Source organism: Pangasianodon hypophthalmus, chromosome 16, assembly GCF_027358585.1.
Source record: "Pangasianodon hypophthalmus isolate fPanHyp1 chromosome 16, fPanHyp1.pri, whole genome shotgun sequence".
Taxonomy (NCBI): domain Eukaryota; kingdom Metazoa; phylum Chordata; class Actinopteri; order Siluriformes; family Pangasiidae; genus Pangasianodon; species Pangasianodon hypophthalmus.
In genome coordinates this window covers 8,261,286-8,283,080 of record NC_069725.1, presented here as the reverse complement: position 1 = coordinate 8,283,080, position 21,795 = coordinate 8,261,286, and the positions used below count along the sequence as shown (strand labels likewise).

Genomic DNA, 21,795 nt, shown 5'->3' with positions numbered 1-21,795 from the left:
TTATTATTCACTCAGACATCATGACGGTGCACGTTTGGCCAACCGCCCTTGTGTGGAGTTTGAATGACATGCAAAATAACCAATCAGTGATAAGACAGAGTGGCTGGTTGACCAATCATGTAGAACGCATCGCTCATTTTTAGTTCTTGTAAGGTTTGTCGTCTTCCCTGCTCCTGTATAATTGTGTAGCATTTGAGTCGAAAGAAATGTAAGTTATTTTTATCTAATTGTGCTATGTAATATGCAATACTAACAGTTTTGTGTGTGATATGTGATTTCTAGGAATGAAATTCAAGATGTTTGTCCGAAAGTATCACTTCGGAGGCATAACTGGATAGCAGTTTAATAGTTGGCTAGCTAGTGCTAGCATCAGTTATTTATCCAGCCAGCTACTTGTAAACAAATTACACGCTTTTCATATTTACTAAACAGTCACGGTTAATAAAACCAGTGAACCATAAGTCTCTTTTAGAGTTTTTTTTTAAATTGAGCTAGTATCAGTTGTTTAACTAGCAAATACGCTTTACAGTACAAAATGCATTTTAGCTAATATTTATCTCTCCAGTTCAGGAAACGCCAGCGAGTCACGTGTCAAAAAACACTAAAACTACATGCCAACTTCTTTTCCCAGGGGTTATTATCAAGATTTTTCCCAGGGGTTACTATCAAGATTTCGTTGTGTATTGTTATAAATATAATATAATATAATATAATATAATATAATATAATATATAACACATTTAAACTGAGAAATTATTGGACACCATGACGCTTGTATACATCACACTTAGGTATTTCCAAATCCTTGACCTTTTCCCGGTAATAAAACAGTAAAATAATACATTTCACCTGGCCGTCGTATATTAAATATAAACTAGTGTTATTGGTATTGTTATTTATATTCTATTAAACAGAACAGGCTTGACGCAACGTACTGTTATTATATTAGATGAAGAAAGTCGCTAATGCCTGCTCAAGAAGCCGCTAGAGGTCGCAAGATGACGTCATTGGCTGTGTTTACATGCACATCAATAATCCGATATTTAATCGGAATTTGGCGATATTGTAATTAGTATTGAGTCATGCATGTAAACGCTGCAATCTGATTGCCCGATTCAGATTAAGACAATATTCTGATTCTGCAAATTCCGATTCCCACCACTGGAATATGCCTGTTTTAATCGGAATTTTGTTGCATGTAAACACCTTATTCAGAAAATCCACTGAAAGGAAATATATGCGCATGCTCAGTCTGCAAGGAATTGTGGGTGCTAACAGATGCTTAGCTGTAGGCTAGGTATTTAAAAATGGCAACTTGGGCATACTTACAACAACCATGTATACAGGAATAGTTCGATGCCTGTACGCATAAACACCGTGTTCGGAATATGGCTGCAACCCAAATATAGATCTTAAAGGGAATTTGATGTGCAAGTAAACATAGCCATTGACTAATTTGCATGTTCATGGTATAGTCATTGCATATCAACTTGTGTTACATGAACAAGGAAGATTTTCTGGAGTCAGGGTTTTCAGAGTCGAATGAAATTTCTAATAGATTGTTTAGCGTTTTAACAGAATAGAAAATAAGAATAGATTGTAAGTTATTTCTTATAGAAAGAAATTGTCTTTGGCCATGGCACACAAACTAGCTACATATTTGGAAATTACTATAATTTCTACAGAGAACATAGGAAAAGAACAGTGGTAGTGTGTAGTTTGAAACAGACATGAAGGAAATTGTTATGGATGCAGTAACCCCATTTATTACTTGTAAATATCACCAAGAAGACAGTTTAAATCTAAGAGCAAAGTACTATGTGGGTGGGACAAACATTGGTAATCAGTTATTGGTTAGTGAGAAAATTGGTGAATTAGTGATTGGCCCCTGGGAACATAGGCTTGTATAAGCACAACTCAGTCAGGCTTTACACACTGGTGGTGAGTCAACTGAAAATGCTCTCAACTCATCTAAGTAGCAGTGGTGATGTGACCTGGAGAGTTGTATCGAGTGCAGGAGAGTCGCTAACATCTGCTCAAAAAGATTTCCTGCTGGAATCTTTTCTCAGTCAAGAAATCTAGTGACAGCCACTAAATTGCCACCACTGAGTGTGCGGAGAGCGTTCCACAAAATCACTAAGTGATGTATAACAGGGTTTGCAGTAAATACAGCTGTCATTTAGCTATTTTCCCTGGAAACTTCTTGCCAAGCTGCTGCTAGATCACTGCTGGTTCAGAATGATAAGGAATACTGGCAGTTATCTAGGGTTTTTAGAGCCACATTTACATATGTATCTAGCCTTCTGTTTCACACGTCAGCCACAAGGGGTGGAGAGAACAACCTGGATAACGACCCACCTCACTGGAAGGGTCTTTGAAAATAACCACCACACTAACATCACTGGAAGGGGCGAGGTAGCCTTGTAGAACCTGGAGAAAGTACACAGTGACACTCAGGTAGCAGCAGCACGAATATCCTGGAACAGCACATCTCTAACTACTGCTCATGAGGACAGACTCCATGTAGACCGGCATGTCACCGTGGGAAAGTAGCTAAACACCGTTTATAAACAACTATAATAATTGCCTAAAAATAAGAACATCAACCTTCAATATGTTGGTTTTAGCCCAAAGCAATTTTGTACACATTAAATTTTGATAATTAAAGAGAATTAGTTAATAATTAGTTAATCAGTGTCTTAAAGCAGGACAGGAAAGCAGGCATCTAACTGAAACTCTGTGCTCTAATTAGTGAAGCAGCACTGTTTGTGAGACTAGTACAGGCTTGCTATAATGTTCAAACCACAGTATAATACATTGAAACTATGCATTTATAAATTAACTCTTTTTGTCCAGTTTGATCGGTGTTGCATAGTTGATCCTGCTCTTTTAGTCCTAATTCTGTTTTTATACAACGTAAAAAAAGTTGATTAGTAATCTTTCTGCTGTCTCACTGCAGATGTCTTCTGGGGCCTTATTTCCAAGTTTGGTGTCTGGGTCACGTGGCTCATCCAGCAAATACCTGGTGGAGTTCCGGGCTGGGAAAATGAGCCTGAAAGGAAGCATCGTGACCCCTGACAAACGCAAAGGTCAAGTCTACATTCAACAGACTGACGACTCACTTATTCACTTCTGCTGGAAGGACAGGACAACTGGGAACGTGGAAGATGTTAGTATGGAGCTCTGTAGTTTTCAAATAGATGTAATTTTCTGCAGTTTTCAAATAGATGTAATGCTAATAGCTACATACAAGTAGAAAATGTATGAAACCAAAATTATTAGTTGTATATAATATTTTTCTGAATTATTTTTACTGCTAGTTAGAGTATACATTTGTTCATCATACTGTGAACTCCCCTGATCAGACAATTAATGTATGAAGTGTTCAATCATGCTAATGCCACAACTGATTAAACACAAGCTTATTTGTAGGACCTACCATTAGTGTGAATGTTAACTGAACATAAAAATTATGGCTTATCAGTGTGCTCAGTGGCATATTAAATATAATATGTGATATTGTATTTATACTTTAAAGGACTTGATTATTTTTCCGGATGACTGTGAGTTCAAGAGAGTCAATCAGTGCACAACAGGTCGTGTCTACGTGCTGAAGTTTAAAGCAGGTTCCAAGAGGCTCTTCTTTTGGATGCAGGTGTGTGAACTATGACTTTGGTGCTTATTTCGCTTTTTGTTTACACTCATTTTGGTGAGGAAATTAGAAAGCTAAATAAAAGCACAATTCTGTTTTTGTAGGAGCCCAAAACAGATAAAGATGATGAGCACTGCAGGAAAGTAAATGAGTACTTGAACAATCCACCCATACCTGGTGCCCTTGGTGGTGGAGGCAGCAGTCATGAGCTTTCTGCTTTAGGAGGTATTTATTCTCACAAACACTTACTTCTGATTATTAAATGCATTGTGTGCTAGTTCCCTCTGAATCACCTAGAGCATAGCTATTAAATTAGTGATCTAGGCCTTGAGTACATTTTTACATGCCCTTCATTTTTACCAGCTAATTAAATTTAAAAAAAAAAAAGAAGGATTTTGTATAGATGTTTTCTACTACATCAGTAAACTGAGTTGATGATGAAGCAAAAAAAAAAAAAAGAATACATAATATGGTTTCTCTGGTAATAACTATGATGCAACCTAGCTAGATAACAATTTGAGCCTGACTTCAATGCTATTATTCATTCACAACAATTGGTAACAAATGCAGCATGTATATGCAAATGTGGTTTCAAATGTAAAATAGTGAAATGCATGAGGACATATGCTGCCATTTGAATAGGGAAATGTATTCGTGTGGTTGCTGATACAGTGCTTTCATGAATCATGCTGCGGCTGTTTTTGTAATCTGGCCCCCACACTGAGCTAGAGACTTTGTTTAAAGAGTGTGTTAAACTGACTAATGTCTTCTTTCCAAAAGGTGAAGGTGGTCTGCAGAGTCTTCTGGGTAATATGAGTCATAATCAATTAATGCAGCTGATTGGACCAACAGGACTTGGTGGACTTGGTGAGTCATATTCAGAGAGGACTGGTATGAGCATGTCTTGTGTGTATATCTTGACAAAAAGGTTAGATGTGTTAAAAGTCCAGCATACTTCAGTGAAGACAGACTGGCTCTTGGGACTGAGACAAAAAGTCTTTTTGTTTCCTGTGCAAGGGGGTCTGGGTGCTTTAGCTGGACCAGGACTTGCCAGTCTGCTGGGAGGCAGTGTTCCAGCAACCAGCAGCTCATCTTCCAGGTAAAACTTGGAGATAAATAACACCTTACATGTTTTATTCAGTTATTCATCACAAAGCAAATTATTCACTAGCTACTATGAATCATTCAGTAACTACAGTGAAACTGATAATAGAGTGAGGAATGTGAGTCATGAGGGTTCAGAGGGGTAATGAATTGCAGGCATAGTTAATGGATGAACCTAAATCTTAAGGGCCAGTCTGTTTGGTACACAACATTAGCCGAGGTAGTCCTCACTGGAGAACCAAAAGTCCATAAGTCTAACCTTAACCCCTAACCCAAACGAGCGATACAATGTACAGCACGGAACATAAACACATACCCAGCCTGCAAACACAGTGAGTTGTCTCCACACAGTGGACTTTTTGTACAACTCTGCACAGGTAGGTAAGAGTTGTTAACCAGGCATTAGAATGGACAAGCCACATGATCTAAGGGACACTGACCATTGTGCTAAACACACTGGTTCCAGGTTGTAAGAACCACCTGTCCCTAGCTGTGAGGTTACCAGCTGTAACCTCACAACTATAGTTTACAGAGCATGGTGCGATAAATATCTTTCAGGTTATGTCTAAAAGTAGAGTGTGTCAAACACAGAGAACCACATCCTTCCATTCCTCCATGGCCTCAAACTGTGATCACAAACTGGACTGAACTGACAATATGAAAAAGCTCAGTCTGATGAGTCCCAGGTTCTGCAGAGACATGAAGAAGGGAGTTTGAGAAATAGCCAGAAACAGCACCTATACATGGATCCATCCTACCCAGCAGTAGTACTGTAGGCTGGTAGTGTTAACATTCCTCAAACCATTATATTTTCTTCTCACATTTTAATTCTCTTAATTCCAGCTCAGCATGTTACGTCACTTACATATGCCTTATAGCTACAGTCTACCCTTTTAAATTGAGTGTTTCTAGTAGGATAATGCACCATGTCACATTGTGCACGAACAGATGGTGGATTGTGATTTCAAGACTGTGGACTGTGGTTCTGATGATGGAATGTGATCTAATGGCCCAGAAAGCATGGAACAATATATTTCCAACACCTTATTAAGTCCATGCAGAGCACAAAATTTTTCAGGATTTATATGGATGTAGCAATTAACCTGAAACTAGAGGCTTTTTTTGATAAACTAATGTAAATTAGTATTTCAGATTTCTCATCAGAACTATGAAGTACATTTCTCTAGTGCCACTAGTCATTTCATTGTTTTCAAGATAACTCGGGTAACTTAAGTGTTGTGCCTTACCTACTTCATGAACCTTTAAATAAATTAAAATGAAATTTCTCCTTCCTACAAGCTCTCGCAGTCAGTCCACGGCTGTCACTCCTTCCTCCACATCAGCAGCTACCCGCATCAGTTCCTCTCAAGTTCCAACCACTCCCACTACCCCCTCTGCAGCCACTGGAGCCTCACCTGTGACCACACCTACCACTCCTGCAGCCCCTGCTCCCTCTGCCGGGGCTACCAGCCCCACCCAGCCTATCCAGCTCAGCGACCTGCAGAATATCCTGGCAACCATGAACGTTCCTACAGCTGGGCAAGGAGGTGAGGTTTGCATAAGAAATTCAGAGTTTAAAGGAACAGGTAGTTTACTTTTGAGCCCTTAGCTGCCCATGAGGAGAATTACAGGTGCACTAAAAACACTGATCTTACCTGCTCTGTTAAAACTATGTATGCCTTCTGAGCTACCTTTTAAAGAAAAGTACAAAGCTAAGACACACTCTTGTCTGGGTCAACTAGGGGCAGAGTGTTTTTCTGGACTAGAAAAATGCAAATGAAAGCCTGGTATCACATTGAACTTCACACACTGGAAAGACACTGTGTTTTTGCAGCCATCTTATTGTTGTACTCATCTTGTCTTTAAACAGTTGATCTTGCCAGTGTTTTAACACCAGAGATCATGGCACCAATCCTGGCAAACGCAGAGGTTCAGCAGCGGCTACTTCCCTTCCTTCCATCTGGAGAGTCTCTTCCCCAGAGCACAGACGAACTCCATAATACACTCACCTCACCACAGTTTCAGCAGGTCAGACTATCACATGGGTCATGTGTTTCCATGGCAAAGATGTTTTCATGAAAGGCAGAGGCCATCTTTTTAGCTAGCAGATAGGTAATGCTCGATCTTGCCTGACACTATCTTTGGCCTTAGGAAGATGTAGTTTAGTATAGAGTAGTGTAGGATAACAGTGTGCTTTAGCTTTAAGAGACATGTTTATGCTGCAGCAAGTTTCCTGTTGTAAATGAGGCACTTATTAATCAAAGGCCCATATGTAGCCTCCTGAGAGATATGTAAGTAGTTTCCTTCTAATCAGTTGATTCATTCACTGCACAGAGATCTGTTTTTGGTTAATTATTGGTGTAGATCAGGGGTACTTGACTAAAATTTTTTAAAGCTTACATGAAATTCCTTACTTACAAAGGACTGGGTAAAAAACTACCATGACTGAATGGTGACAACAGTTACCTTTTAATGCTTAACTGGTAAATGATGAGTTTACGGCTATAAGTAAGTCAACTGAAAGTGGTTACAACAGCTGAGATGGTTCATGTTTTTGAATATCAGTTGTTTTTTTTTTGTTTTTTTTAAATACTTTTATGCCCTCTGCTAAAGAGTTGTTTTCAAGTACTTGGTATGGTCTGCTGAAATACATTGCTTGGACTATATCCAGACTGCTGTCCACCAGTTGACAAGCCCTAGTCTTAGGAAAATACTATTTTGTCATGCCTATAACAAAGTTTGAGCTACATTAAGCTTGCTGTTTAGTTTCCTTGTTTTTCACACATATATCCGCTGAACAATACACAATCTGAAGATATATTTTCCTCAATTTCTCTTTCTATGTAGGCTATGAGTTTGTTCAGCAGTGCTCTAGCATCAGGACAGTTAGGCCCCCTGATGAATCAGTTCGGGTTGCCCTCAGAAGCTGTAGATGCAGCAAATAAAGGAGGCAAGTATGCATCATTTATATCCAGCACAGACGTACGTAACCAAATCCTTACATATACATTGGAATGTGTAGACTTTCACATTGACTCACTGTATGTTTTACAGATGTAGAAGCATTTGCCAAGGCTATGGAAGGTGAAGCTAAAACTGAGCAAGAAGGAAAGCCTAAAGACAAGAAAGATGATGAGGAAGACATGAGCCTTGATTAGTTCAACCTTGAGTTTTGTGTATATTTTAACTTCATCTCTTTTCTTACATATAGCTCCAAAACCATGACATCTCTCTATCCAATTTAATTTAGTAATTCTCTTTACACATAATATACATGCTGGGGATGAAATAAATAATCAAAGGCAGGTGACAAAACCACTCTCATTGCTGTGTGTCTGGTTTGTCAGTTACTCCGGTGGAAGCAGAGCAAGCGTAACGGATGACAGTTCAGCATATTTAATCATTTGCCCACACAAGTTGAACAGTTAAAATATTTATTTGTAAACATCACATCCATACAGCACAAAACATTTTGGCATCATATAGAAACTAAACTACCACTTAATGTCATATTCAAAAATGTATTTTGGCAAAAAGTTTTAATACACAAAATACAGATATGTGCTCAGTTTTTCTCTTCATGCAACATCTCACAGTGTATTATACAGTGTCAGACCAACTGACATCCAACACTCCTAGATTGTTGGACTAGCTGAGGTGTTTTACTATTTCCAAAGCTGGTGACAAAATATTGTGGAGTCACAGAAATATTTATGAAGAAGATGATTAATGGCACGGCAGCAAAGTGATCAGTGTAATAAACAAGGCACTTCATGCTGCAATAAAAAAGATTTATGTTAAAAAATAAATAGCTATTTCTAAATGACTTTACTAACAAGAGTTTAAAATGCTCTTGTTAAGAATCTCACACAAACAAGATGCAAAGCTCACAAAGGCATAAGACATACAGTTCACAAAGAAAGTGTTAATATCAGATACCCTCCCTGAGAGAAAAAGTGTTGGACATCATCCATCACAGTCAATTCTTGACAGCTGCGTACCTCAAAATACAACTGTACTTCGTCTTGTTGGTTCATAGATAAATACAAGGTGTCCCAAAAGTCTCCATACATAGGGGGAAATGAACACTTTTTAGCAACATGTCTCCCAAAATTTTTCACTTACATTATGTATAAAAAAAGGGTTACTTTTCCCAATGTATGGAGACTTTTGGGACGCCCTGTATTATAGAAAAATAAATTATAGCAGTCATTCACAGTGTTTCAACCTGATCTACTGTGGACTTTGTAGGCTACAACTTCTGTCTTCGTTCCAGATAATATAAGTGAAACTATGTACAGCATACAGTACACTCATAAGACATGTACACATTGCACCAAATGCAGTACATCACAATACAACACAAACAGATCATTGGCTCACTGATGGTTTTACCTGTTACTCAACAGACCACAGGATCATAAACGGCAATTTATCTTTTACCCTACAGTGTTTGGACTAACCACTAAACCCCTATCAGTCAGTGGTGATTATATACACACAGAGCACAGCCACGTCCACACAACAATGCTTTCCATCATGCACTTTGTGCTGTTTCCAAAACTACACACTTAATGTTTCCATTTTAGACTCCTTTGTGCAATACAGTAATGTAAATTAATAACTTTTAATCTCGTTTCAACCAAATAATTACAGGCTGGCCTGATTAAATTGGCACTCTCGTATCTAAAGCTACAGAACATTTCAACATTAGAATCACGTACACCGCTCACACAACATTTCACTGCACACTCAATCTACAGAAGGAAAGCGACGAAACAAGATGGAGCACATGGAACATCTGAAAAGGACGGCACAAAAAACGTGCCTGGGAAATGTTACCTCTAACATAGAGTCATTTTCAGGATATGCTTGAGAACGTTACACAGACAACACAGAAAATACACTCCACATTACCTTAAATTAGGAAAAACACAGTCAGTCTCCATACATATCACATATTGATAGAATCTATAAATATACAGTTGTATTGATAAATAATATATTGAAGAAAAATGAGATAAAAAAGTCATAAGTAAAAACACTTTGGAAAAAAATATAAGATTGATTAATGTCCAGCTCCAAAACTAACCAGCACACCAACCATGAGGGTTATACTACATGGAAGACTGAAAATGCTTTTGGACTATCACACAACTGAATACACTAAGGTCAGTAGAGTCCTGTGTTTAACTGCATTTGTTTAGGGTGCAGCAGCTGGAGGGTCTTTCTCTGATTCTACACCTGCTGCACCAATCTGCGGTAGTGTGGCATCACCTTACTGTCCGGGAGGTAGAGAGCCATTTCCAGTGCAACCAGAACGGGGAACTCCAGGGGAATGAGCTCCCGACGACTTATACGAAAACGCTCCTCCAGCTTCTGCTCACCAACATCAGCACAAAGAAGAGACAAAGAAGGAGCAAACAAAATACCTAATTACTATAACTATACCCTGTATATTTTATATATTAAATATATGTGAAATACATATACGAGGGAGAGTCAAATGAAAACCTTAAAAGTGCGACAAAATTAGAATTGAATCGAATTTCCTTCTAGAGGAATCTAGACACTTGTTAAGCACTGGAACACTTCACTAAATGAAATGGAGATTGTGTAGAAAAATGATACACTTTTGTGACATTGTGCAATAAATAATGCAAAAAAAAAAAAAAAGTTTTCATTTGACTTATACAGACACAATTGATTTCAACAACATTAATGTATATTAGTGTTTTTTCCCCCCCTAAATGTTTGTTTTTATAATTCTGTTACTTGGAACGATGTGTTTTGTTATTTTAATATACAGTCCCCTCCGAAAGTATTGGAACAGCAAGGCCAATTCTTTTGATTTTGCTATAGACTGAAGACATTTGGGTTTCGACTCATTCATCTTTTGACCTCAAACTCAAATGTCTTCAGTGTACAGCATAAAACAAAAGATTTGGCCTTGCTGTTCCAATACTTTCGGAGGGGACTGTATATGACGCTCTATGTTTTTGATATTTTATAATACATTAATAGTGAAGACATGAATTGTAGGTATCTTGTAATATGAGAATATGAGGTGTCTTGTTTTGCACCTGAAGGCCAATCAATTTAGATAAAACTGCTTCTGTTGGTTCACAAAGGTGTTCACATGAAAAATGAATACATTTTAATTACTAATTATATTATTAATATTAATTAAGGAAGGAATAAGTTTTGTAAAGTCCACATTTCTAACATCTAATGTTTAAAAGCAAAATCACAAAGTCAAATTAAATATCCATGTTTTTTTTTTTTAAATAGTATGCTTTTTTCTGTTTAATCTTTTTATCTTTGACTCATATGTCATCACTGTCTAATTATCTGTTACTACTCAAGCAAATCTTTCCAAACAAGGACATAATAGTTATTACAGCCTGCTGTCACTCTTATCTGTATGTTCACAGTCATAATTTTTGCTTAAATTATGGTCTATTTAATTAGTCTGACAGACTGTAGTTACAGCAGTGCATGTGAACATAATCTTATAAATTAAGTGATCATGTAGCAGGGACATGTAAATACGGGTCATGTAAATAAACAGAGGAACCTGTAAATACAGGTGTAACTTGTTTACAATGAAATACGAGTAAATCATAATGACAAAGATTAATACTCAACCAGAAAGAGCCAGTATCCACCCTGTCATTACATTCTGATCTGGCCAAACACCACTTACATCTATCAGCTGTTTGACCTCCAGTTTCTTGAGGTCACTGCTGATCTTGGCTGCCAGCAGCACACACACCGCAGCTACGAGTTTTCTGTTGGGCTTGTTCAGTCGACCCTGCAGAACCAGCTTCTCAAAGTACACATAGGCCATCGCTATGGTAACCGGCTGTAGACCACACTCCTCGCTCACCGCACGCATGTCTCTTTTCAAGCTGAGCGTCAGGAAACAGTCAACCACAAGTGACAAAGGTGTGAGAAGTATTACATATATCGCTCCAAAATAAACCTTTTGCCTTAGGTGAGGCTTTTTCTATCCAGCTTGCTTTTACTAGTCGATTAATTTGGTCAATTCCACAGTAATTGGCACTTCGTCCTCCTAATTGTATATTTATACATAATTTGCCTGAAATGATTATTAATTTTTTTAACTGTATTTTTATTTTTCCATGGTAACAACAATCTATTCTTCAATCATGGTGATTCACCCTCGCATAAATACCCCAGGGAAACAGGAAATAATCAGCAATAAAATTCCTAGTGACTGAGTGCAATTTAAAAACATCTACTTTCATTCACATTTATATTAGGTATTGCTTTTTTAGAGAAAACAGTATTATTTAAAAGGAAATACTTATGAAAATTACTTTTGTTATAAAAATGAATAAGGGTTTCCTCTGGTTTTGTCCCACCTCCCAAAAAACATGCCAGCAGGTGGACTGGTAACTTTAAATGACCCCTAGGTGTGACTGAGTGTGTGAATGTGTGTGGGTGCCTTGCAATGGACTGGCGTCCCATTCAGGGTGTATTCCCGCCTCACACCTGTGTAAGTAGGTAGGTGCACTGCATTGTACACTATCATTTCTGAAAATTCTCTTAGAGGGTGCCAATAATTCTTGAGTTGATGGATATTATTCTTTATATTTAATATGGGCACATTTAAGCCACAGATCCACTGTACTCTCCAAAGCTTACCTTCTAATCTTGCTCAATGTCAGCTTAATATGGGGAAACTTTTCCTTGAATGTCTCATTCATGTCCTTCTTCAGGTCAGATGGTTTTACATATTCAATAATAGTTGTCTGAAAGAGACAAACACATGTTTGTTTAAGATTTACATCATACAAACTTTATGATCAATGAGTGACTAAAATACAAGCAGTTACTGTCATTAGATAGCCTGGTTTATAATATCTACAGAGATTATCACACTGTACTGAGTGTAACAGTCACTGCAGTGTGGTTTATAACTTGTGCCGCTCAAGCCTTTCAGCTACTTTCCTCATCATATGACCTGCTGATGAAGTCACATGAGGGCTAAAATATTGCTAAAAGCATAAGTAACTACTGTGCCTTCTGTACTCATTAATTATACATGCTTACAATTAGGTAACATGCTTTTAAGACATCAGTGATAATGCTGGTGCTCCAAAATGAAAAAGCTCACCACATAAGAGCCAAAGATTAAGACCCTCTTGTGCTTCCCACATGGCCACTGAGGATCACTCAACAGGTTGGGGTCGTAATCTGTCAATTCATCCGCACCTGTTGAAGAGACAGACAAGACATGATATGCAAAATATTAATGTTGAACAGCATTATACTGCACAAAACAACTGCACATATCTGCACTTTATCAGGCTGTTGCTGCCACCCATTCAAACTGTATGTAAATTCTATTTTATGTCATGTGCGTGACAAATAAAATTTTAATTTGATTTTAATTTGATATGTCAAATGAAACTGTGTTTATCACTTCTGTGAAGGTGGTTGCTATATTGTTTCAGGGTCTCAGTAACACACCAGCTTCTTGTCCAACAGCGCTACAGAAACGTTGGTGACAGAAGTTCTTCTGGCTGTTTATCCAGTTTCGGGACATCGGTGTCTGAACAGTGCTCGTATCCAGAGGGACATTGCTTTTCTGCCTGACCAGGGCATTGGTAGGAAGTAGGAACCGGGCATATGATACTGTCTGCAACACAGTGACACACAGACACAAACACACAAGAAACCATCTGTGAACACTTCAGAACTGTTGGATCTTTGCACTTGGGCTTCTAATATGACCTGCAGTCATCTGCATCTGTAAATCCTAGGTTATGTTAGTTTTTCATTGTAAATGTGAGTTTGTTTGTGTTGTAAAGCTGTATGCTTCGTCTGTAACAAAACCTTGGCTCTGAGAAAGATGCTACAACAGTGTTACATATATTTACTTTTAAGTAAGGAATATTTGTTAAATTAGTCAAATCATAATTGATTGTGCTTTACAGCAGATTGGGGTACTCGGAGAACTCTTCTCTTGCATTTGTACTTGATTTTTGATTGTTCTTTCTGCTGTTTTGGGTTCTGGTGCAACAAATGTAACAGCAAATTAGCAGTGAACTCTAGCAACAAGCAAAAGAGAACCAGCTGCTTACTTAATCTGCATGTGAATAAACTGAGCAGCATAAAAAAGTAACATTATACATCAACAATTTTTTTTGTATAGTAGACATTGTAACTACTAATGGATAGAAGTACATTTTAATTTCAAACATTATAGCTACATTAAAACCGTTCTTTGTTGCAAATGTTTATATCTTCATTAGTTTGTACACTCAAACCTAATAGCACTTTACATTTGCACTACGCTATGATCGAACCTGTTTCAACTGATTGCTGATATTGCTCTAAATCATAATTATATGAGTTATATTTCTAATTATAATCATATTTCTTTCTTGAAGAAATGGTTGACAAATTAAAGTCAGTTATGGTAAAAACACATCATCCTCAAGCATAAAAATGTTTTGAAAGTATGGTAATTTCCATATAAAAGCACCCAAAGATCTCATAGCTGTACAACTGCATGAAGCAAACCGTATGAAAAACACACTCCCAAAACATGCATGCAAGATGATCTATATAAACATTGTTCCAGCTTTATAAAATACTGAGATCATAAATAAAATCCCTTCTTACCTTCCCCAAAGCCCCCAGTTCCACACCTTCCAACACAGGAACCATATCAACCGTTCCTCCTGATGGGTTCCTCTGTCTCTGGGCCTCCTCACTGGATTACATGGATATCTAGTCAGTCATCTTTACTCAACATCACCACCACATTGCATACTGCTCAGTCCAGAGCTGACACAGAGAGAGTTACTAAATAAGGCACTGTGCTCTATGTCTGAAATAAGATTCACTCTTGGTGCTCGTCTCATGTTGACAACCTGCTCAGAAGGCTTCCTTATTTTAAATGAAAAAAAAAAAAAAAAAACTGTTTTTAATATGCTTTACTAGAGACGCTGCAACTGAAAAAGTCGTTTGGGAAGGCACACTATCCTTAGAGATACAATAAAGCACTTTGTGTGTTGGATTTTTTATTTCTCATGTAAATGATGAGAATGGAGATGTATGAGAGGTGGATAAATACAGCAAACTAATGCTGATTAAAAAAAAAAAAAAAAAAAAAAAGCTTTGGAGGCGGAACTTCACACAGAATAATCACAGCGCTTATTATAATCAAATGCTTCCGGGGATCAGTTTATACCTGCACTGATAATCACACTGAGCTTGTTAAAGAAACCATAAAAACCCTAGATGTCAAGATCAATATCTGATTTGCCCAGCTAGAGATACAGCTTTATGAAATATCTCATTATGTGGTATGTTCCATTATAAAGAGGAACTCTAAAATATTTTATTCTGAGAAGTAAACCTAGCCTAGGGGACAACTGATTTGTCCATCCCTGTAATAGAAAGTGTTCTGTGGCTGTGTGCAGTTCAGTACCTGATGTGAAAACTCTCCCCATAGGGCAGTACAGAGAAAGCAGCACACAGAGACCGTTTGGCACAGATCACAACAATCCTGTAGGACACACACAGCAAATACACACAGAACACACCATCAGTGCCAGTGCTTTAATGCAGCGCCAGCTAACAAACATGCAGACACAAATCCAAATGTAACTAAATCTGTAATTCAATCTAGAATTAAACTTAACATACTGCTATATAGTGCCATGTTTGTGTGTCTGCTTACCGAGATAGGTCCAGTTTAAACATGATTATTGAAAATAATATCACTCAAATGCAGTCATTCAAAGTGACCCAAACATGGCCAAAACTTTAACCTAAAGCCTAAATCCAAACCTTATTGAAAGCATGTTGAAAGATACAAAAACAAGCACACTGGTGCTCAACATCGTGTCTTTAAGGGGAAGTGAAGACCAGCAAAATGTTGACTAATTAAAATTAAAATAAAACACTATACTGTGATTGCTGCATCCAGCTTATTGCCACTTATTCCAGGGGTGGACAAATTGTTAGCTCAAACACCTAGTATATAGTACATTATTCCTGTGTAAGAAATAAAACACAATGGGCTGTGCTGTCATAGGAAAATAATCAACAATGGGGTGGTGTGATTATTATCCTATAATAGCATGTCCCAAAGTGTTTTATTCTCTTATATCACATCAATGTTCCAACAATAAAAGTTTTTCATTTATTAAAGTAAGTAAACTTTTCTTTCATTTATAGTTACATTAATTGTTGTGGACCATCCAGCTTGTCATGTTATCAAGAAACCAGAAATCTCAAAGCCCTCTGTCCTGAACACCTTCCCATGAAGAAAAAACTTAAAGCTCGGAATGTTAGAAAGCACTGACAGTGGAGACTCCTTCCAAAAACTTCATCACTATGTTAGCGATTACTCATCTTTTTAATCCATTTATGTGGAATGTCCACTATTCAAGTCCCGGTATTAGTTAAAAGTAACATATTAGGTTGGTGTTTAATTTTGAAGACCACGCCAGCATCAGTAGCTACATTCATGGCAAGAGCAAGGTTATAAATGAATGAATGAATGAATGAATGAATGAATAAATAAATAAATAGGAATCTTTAAATAGAAATTTTAAGTAGTAAAAAATATTCCATACTGAGCAAGTTAAAAGCTATATGTGTGGTTTCATTAATTTGGGATAAAAATTCTAAAATTCTTTCTGATGATAACAATATTAGAACAAGTGCATCAATATAAACTTGTGATTTGCCTTGCCGCCAGCAGTACTGTCAAAGATGTGCTGATTTGACCAATCAGAATCAAGAATTCAAAGGCACTGTGGTATACTAGCTTTTGATTTCAGCTGCTGGTAAACAAAGTCGTTGATTGGACATATACTATATATTTGAACATAATGTGCTTCAGTTGCTTCCTGGCCGGGTGTCCTATATTCTGTACACTAGTAAGAACTTTTTATTAGTATGGTAAATCATGTTAAACACCAGCCCAGACTTTATTAATGGACTTCACTGGTAAGTAGCTCATATATTTGTGTGGAATTACATTAGAAACCAATTTAAGCCCAAAACAATTTAATTTCCAGGCAACAAGAACATGAGACTGGGGCAGCTGCCTGCCTGTTAGGCTTGCTAATGAATTTATGATTCATCCAACCCTGTATAGTACTAATCATTAGTATTGTATGCGTGTGCCTACTCATTGTGGAAATAAAGAAAACTTATTCACAATAGAGACTCATGCAGTCCTTTTTTGGTCAGTTCTACCCTACTGCCCACTCTCTAACACTTGCTGACTCACCTGATGCCTCATGTGGGAAGCCAATCTTTGCATATTAATAAGCCCATAGAGCAATGCCATTTTAAGAAGTCTGGCTCAATCTACAGGCTCAACCAAACTTCTAAAATTTTCTTCTAAAACAGCAGTTATAAACAGTAACAGTGCTGGCTTTATTCAGTCAAAATATGTTATCGTTTCCATAGTGACAGCTCATTCACAGGGACTTGTATGGGGACTGATGCTCTACAGAATCTAAAGCTACTAATAAACAGATTTTGAAAATCATGGTGCTATTTAACAAATAAAATGCAGAATCATTGATATGATCAATCTTTTTTGTAAGGAGACACTTATTTATCATTTATGGAAGGAGTCTCAAGTGTCAAGTCTCAAGCTTTGTAACATCAGTAGGTTTTACTCCACAAGAGGGTATTCAGGACAGAGGACTTTGTGCTATCTGGTTTCTCGAGAACAGGACAAGGGCTTTTTTGTCTAATTAACTTCAGCAGACAGAAACAGGGAGGCTGGTGAAAGGATGACTGTATATAGCTGCAATAATGGGATAACAGGAAATAACTAGTTTTGTGGATGTTCCACAACATTAAATGTAACTATAAACGGATAAAATTTAATTTATTATTAAATTAAAAATCTTAGGTTTTATCAGATTACTGTGGTATAAGAGAAATAAAATAGTGTAAAAATAAAATAAAAATTGTTATATGAAATTAATGCACTGGCCTGCAGCTCATCACTCCACTGCTAATTATTTTCATATACAACAGCATGTTTTATTCCTTACTTAATATCAAAAATTTTACATCAAATCACACGATTTCTAGGCACAGACTATGTAGTTAGCAAAAGTGTTTCTCTGTCAGGTTGTTAAGATGTTTGAACAACAGCAAAGCAGCACGTCAGCAGCTTGTGACAGAGTGAGCCGGGTGAAGATGAAGGACACCTTAGACTCAGGCAATGTTGTATGGCTAAAGAGATGAATGAAATCAAAGCACTGAACTCCATCCTGTGTAATCTGCATGTCACTTTCACAGAAACTAAACGACAGTGTCAGACCAGATTAGAAAATATTAGACCAAAGAAACAGATACACGAATGGTTAAAAGACGTTATGGACAAGAATTAGAGAAGTGACAGCAGAGAGAGAGTGAAAGTAAGAAGGAGAAGATGAAAAAAAGCTTTGGAATTTTCCAGTTTTGGAAAATTGGAAATGCTGATTGTGAAGTGGGTTGGCACGAGAAAGATAAATACAGGGTTTGTAGTGATCCAAGAACTGCTCTTCAAGCATAACAGGATTTTAATATTGCAGGCAGCATCGGGTTCTATTCTGAGAAGAGGTCACTTCCCTTATAGAGTTTCTCACACAAACAGGGTGCAAGTGTGTTAAACAGCAAATTAGGGTTACTTTATACACTGCAAAACACCTTATCTAATCAAGTGCAAATATCTTGAATATAGTTGAATGCTCATTATGGGATTATGATTAAAAATAATATTGTCCACTCTTCTGTGCTGTCTCACACACTCTGACTCACCTGCTGCCTCGAGTGTCATACTGCCGCATGTTCTTGATGAAGTGCACCTTCTTACACACCACGGGCCCAGGAGACCCTGATTGATTACGTGTTCTGCAACAAAACAGCAAAGATAACTCAGATAATAAATGCACTAATAAATTATTATCATAAGAAACGTTAATTGCTAGCAGCTTTATCCTTAAAATTCAAAGGTAGATGTTAGCAAGCTTGCAAGTAACTTTCACTTGTCATTCATGTTCTTAACTATTACTATTATTAAACAAACTCATATAATTTTCTAAAATATTAAAAAAAAGTCTGCAAAGTTCTACCTACATAGTCATGGAAAATTTATTAAACTACAAAACTGTCGTGTTTATTGTTACAAATAAAAATACAGACTCAGACTGTCAGAAGATACCTGCTGTACTTGTTACAAACTAACGGCAGCACAAACACCGCTGACTGTTTCCTCTCACAGGTCATGTGACTCCTGGTTAAAGAACACAGCTTGTATTCACAAATTTGGTGACTTACATCACCATAAACAGAAGATAAACCCTCTGAACCAAGAGCAATGCTCTTACACTGAGATGCGTTGTGACGCATCATCCAAGACCTTACATAAAGACATGACTGCCTCCTCTTGAATAAACCACAGACACACCCAAAACAAGTTAGGAGAAGTATCAGCTGAAAGCAGAAGATGAGGCTGAAACTTAGAGAAGATTGATTTATTGGATCCCTTTAAACTGTCAAACCACAGAATGAATCATGTGCCATAGTTGCACAGCTGATAAGGCAACTCTAGTGTCAGCACAAATCAAACTGCATTACTGCTTTAGTCTATCGTCTAACTAAATATCACTGATCCCAATCCCACATCCTATTTTCAATAAGACACAGATATCGAACTCTGACCATCAACTAATATCCAATACTGCTCCAATGATTACAGCCTCGTAGTAACTCGGAGTTGACTCACAGTTTACTTTCCTGCTAAGTTATGCAAAACACCAGAGGCATGATGAGGTGTACTTTAAGTCACTTAGTATCCTGCGTTCATGTCTGAGATGTGTGTTGTCACTTAACTTCACATTCATGGCATAATATGCAGATGTTTACATTTACATTCATGGTATTTGACAGACGCCCTTACCCAGAGCGACTTACAGAAGTGCTTTGTAATCTCCATCAGAAAAATGACTTCATGCTCGTACAATTAGGTCAGCGTCAAAGAATGCTGTCAAGCTAAAATCCTATTAGAAAGGAGGGTTTTTTTATTCATCTATACAACTTATGATAAATGTAAACACCAATCCAGTGTTTCATGCCAGTATTGGTCTGACATGGACACTAATTATTGTATTTGTACATTCCTAATGAACACTTCACCTTTTTTTAAACAGTATTATGGCAAGGGATATTTTATCTGGTGCCAATATTTTATTCCAATATTCTTCTTCCATAAAAGTAAAACTTGTGAGAAAGACTAAGGACTGACCTTCCAGATAACTTGGCTGAGTATGAAACAAATTACTTATGAACTGCCATAATAATAATAATAATAATAATAATAATAATAATAATAATAATAATGTAATGGTCACCATTTCTTTGCCAATGAGAAGAGGTCAATTTCTGAAGTCTATTAACAGCATATGTTATCTATTCCTCCTAAATCAAAGTTTTGATTCTCCTAACTGAAAATGAAACTCTTATAAAACCCGGAAGTTGAGATTGTTTTTCACTATATTCCACACATACATTTAGCTAGATCATAGGGAGAAACTTTTGTTTGCTTTTATGATGTTACATACTCAATAGACTCACTTATTTAAGTATGACTGTAAGAAAGTATGAAATCCTAAGTGATTTGATACAGTCTTAGTTTTTTATTTTAACTAAAAAAGCACAAATGGGCTGTGATTGATGTCTCCATGATGGATGATGATGCATGACACAGTGTTTTTGTTAAACAGATCTGTGTGTGTCTGTTGAAATATGTGTGACGTCAAAATCATACCGTTACAGCTACAGACTCGCCCGCGGTGATGAAGTAAACACTCACCGCTGACGGAGCTCCAGCGCTCCGGAGGCAGCACCTGACACCACGGCCGGAGGTTTAGCGATGACCGGGTGCGGGGTTTGAGCTCCGGAGGTCGGAGAAAGAGCAAATCCTACAGATGACAAAGGATCCATTCTTCCGCTCTCCAAAGACACCTCACTGCTATTTCCTGCTTGACTGAACCCTGCTACCGCTGTCACGGGGAGCGGAGGCGGGGGACAGGTGTTAGTCCTCGGTAAAGCAGTTCCACTGAACGGTGACAGCTGGCTGAAATTCCCGCAGCTGCTCGCCGTCGACACCGGGAGAGAAACCGCCGGTGCTCCGACTTCAACGCTTTGGTTCCAGGTGTCTCTGAGGCCATTACCGAGAGCGTAGACAGGCCGTCCGTCTAGAGAGATGTTATTCAAAAACAGCAGCGCCGCTTGTCTCCGGCGTGAATCTTTACTTTTTCGAGGATGTTCTTTGTGTGTCTTTGCCGTGGTGCTGCCGTGAGAACCACAAGCAGCCGCCGCTGCCGCCATTCTACAGAGCGCGGGCTGTGGCGCACGCGCACACACATTCACAAGCCTATTTACTCAGGAAGACCCTTAAGCTCCGCCCACTGACAGCTAATTGGTCGAGCTCGCTACAATAATGTAAATTATTGACTGCTAACCAATGGGCTGCGAGACGCCTGTTCTTGAATTTGCAGCAGTAGTATGATTATTTATAGGATCCCAAGTAGCTCCCTAGCACCAGGGGTTCTCAAACCTTTTTTTCTTTTTTTCTAACCAGGGACCCCTTTAACTGTAAAATAAATTCCACAGACTCCCTCAGTACAGAGTTATTTAATGAACATTATTTCAGTGTGTACAATAATATTTTGTGTATTTATTGCAGCCATGTATATCCATATGGAGCTTTTTATTCCTGAACTATTCCATAGCACACATTCACACACTCAGGCTTCCTACAACATGGCTGCACTTTGGGATGTGGTGCAGTGTTTTTGCTGTTGCTGTAATCCTGATCCTCTTCGGTACTGAGACTGATGTCATTCCTAAACTATGTTGGAGCAGTCTTCCAGTTTATGGAGCCTCAAGTGCCCCTGGCACAATCATTGTTTAACCTTGCATATTCTCTCTACTTCCTCTTTTAGTTCCTCATACTGCTGCAATTTATCATGTTCCATCCT

The 21,795-nt window shown here is 37.8% G+C and overlaps 2 protein-coding genes across 3 annotated transcripts; one reads left to right on the top strand and one right to left on the bottom strand.

Annotated features, from left to right (window-relative positions):
* The first annotated feature begins 51 nt into the window (after positions 1–51).
* On the top strand, positions 52–8,074 carry LOC113530534 (proteasomal ubiquitin receptor ADRM1). Its single transcript, XM_026920658.3, has 10 exons — positions 52–208; positions 2,960–3,169; positions 3,539–3,655; positions 3,757–3,877; positions 4,433–4,519; positions 4,670–4,751; positions 6,056–6,303; positions 6,627–6,784; positions 7,604–7,706; positions 7,811–8,074. Exons 2-10 carry the CDS (start codon positions 2,960–2,962, stop codon positions 7,912–7,914), a joined length of 1,230 nt encoding a protein of 409 aa, XP_026776459.1. The 5' UTR covers positions 52–208; the 3' UTR covers positions 7,915–8,074.
* A 99-nt stretch (positions 8,075–8,173) lies between these two features.
* On the bottom strand, positions 8,174–21,194 carry cables2a (Cdk5 and Abl enzyme substrate 2a). 2 transcript variants are annotated; one of them, XM_026920656.3, is made up of 9 exons: positions 20,625–21,193; positions 18,572–18,664; positions 15,225–15,302; positions 14,414–14,504; positions 13,256–13,424; positions 12,900–12,997; positions 12,428–12,534; positions 11,463–11,667; positions 8,174–10,135 (listed from the first exon to the last, which is right to left on the bottom strand). In XM_026920656.3, the coding sequence occupies exons 1-9, from the start codon at positions 21,140–21,142 to the stop codon at positions 9,995–9,997; spliced, it is 1,500 nt and encodes a 499-aa protein (XP_026776457.3). In that variant the 5' UTR covers positions 21,143–21,193; the 3' UTR covers positions 8,174–9,994. The 2 variants fall into 2 exon arrangements, with proteins under 2 accessions (XP_026776457.3, XP_026776458.3); XM_026920657.3 differs by lacking the exon at positions 15,225–15,302 and having other exon boundaries at positions 20,625–21,194.
* Between the last annotated feature and the right edge of the window lie 601 nt (positions 21,195–21,795).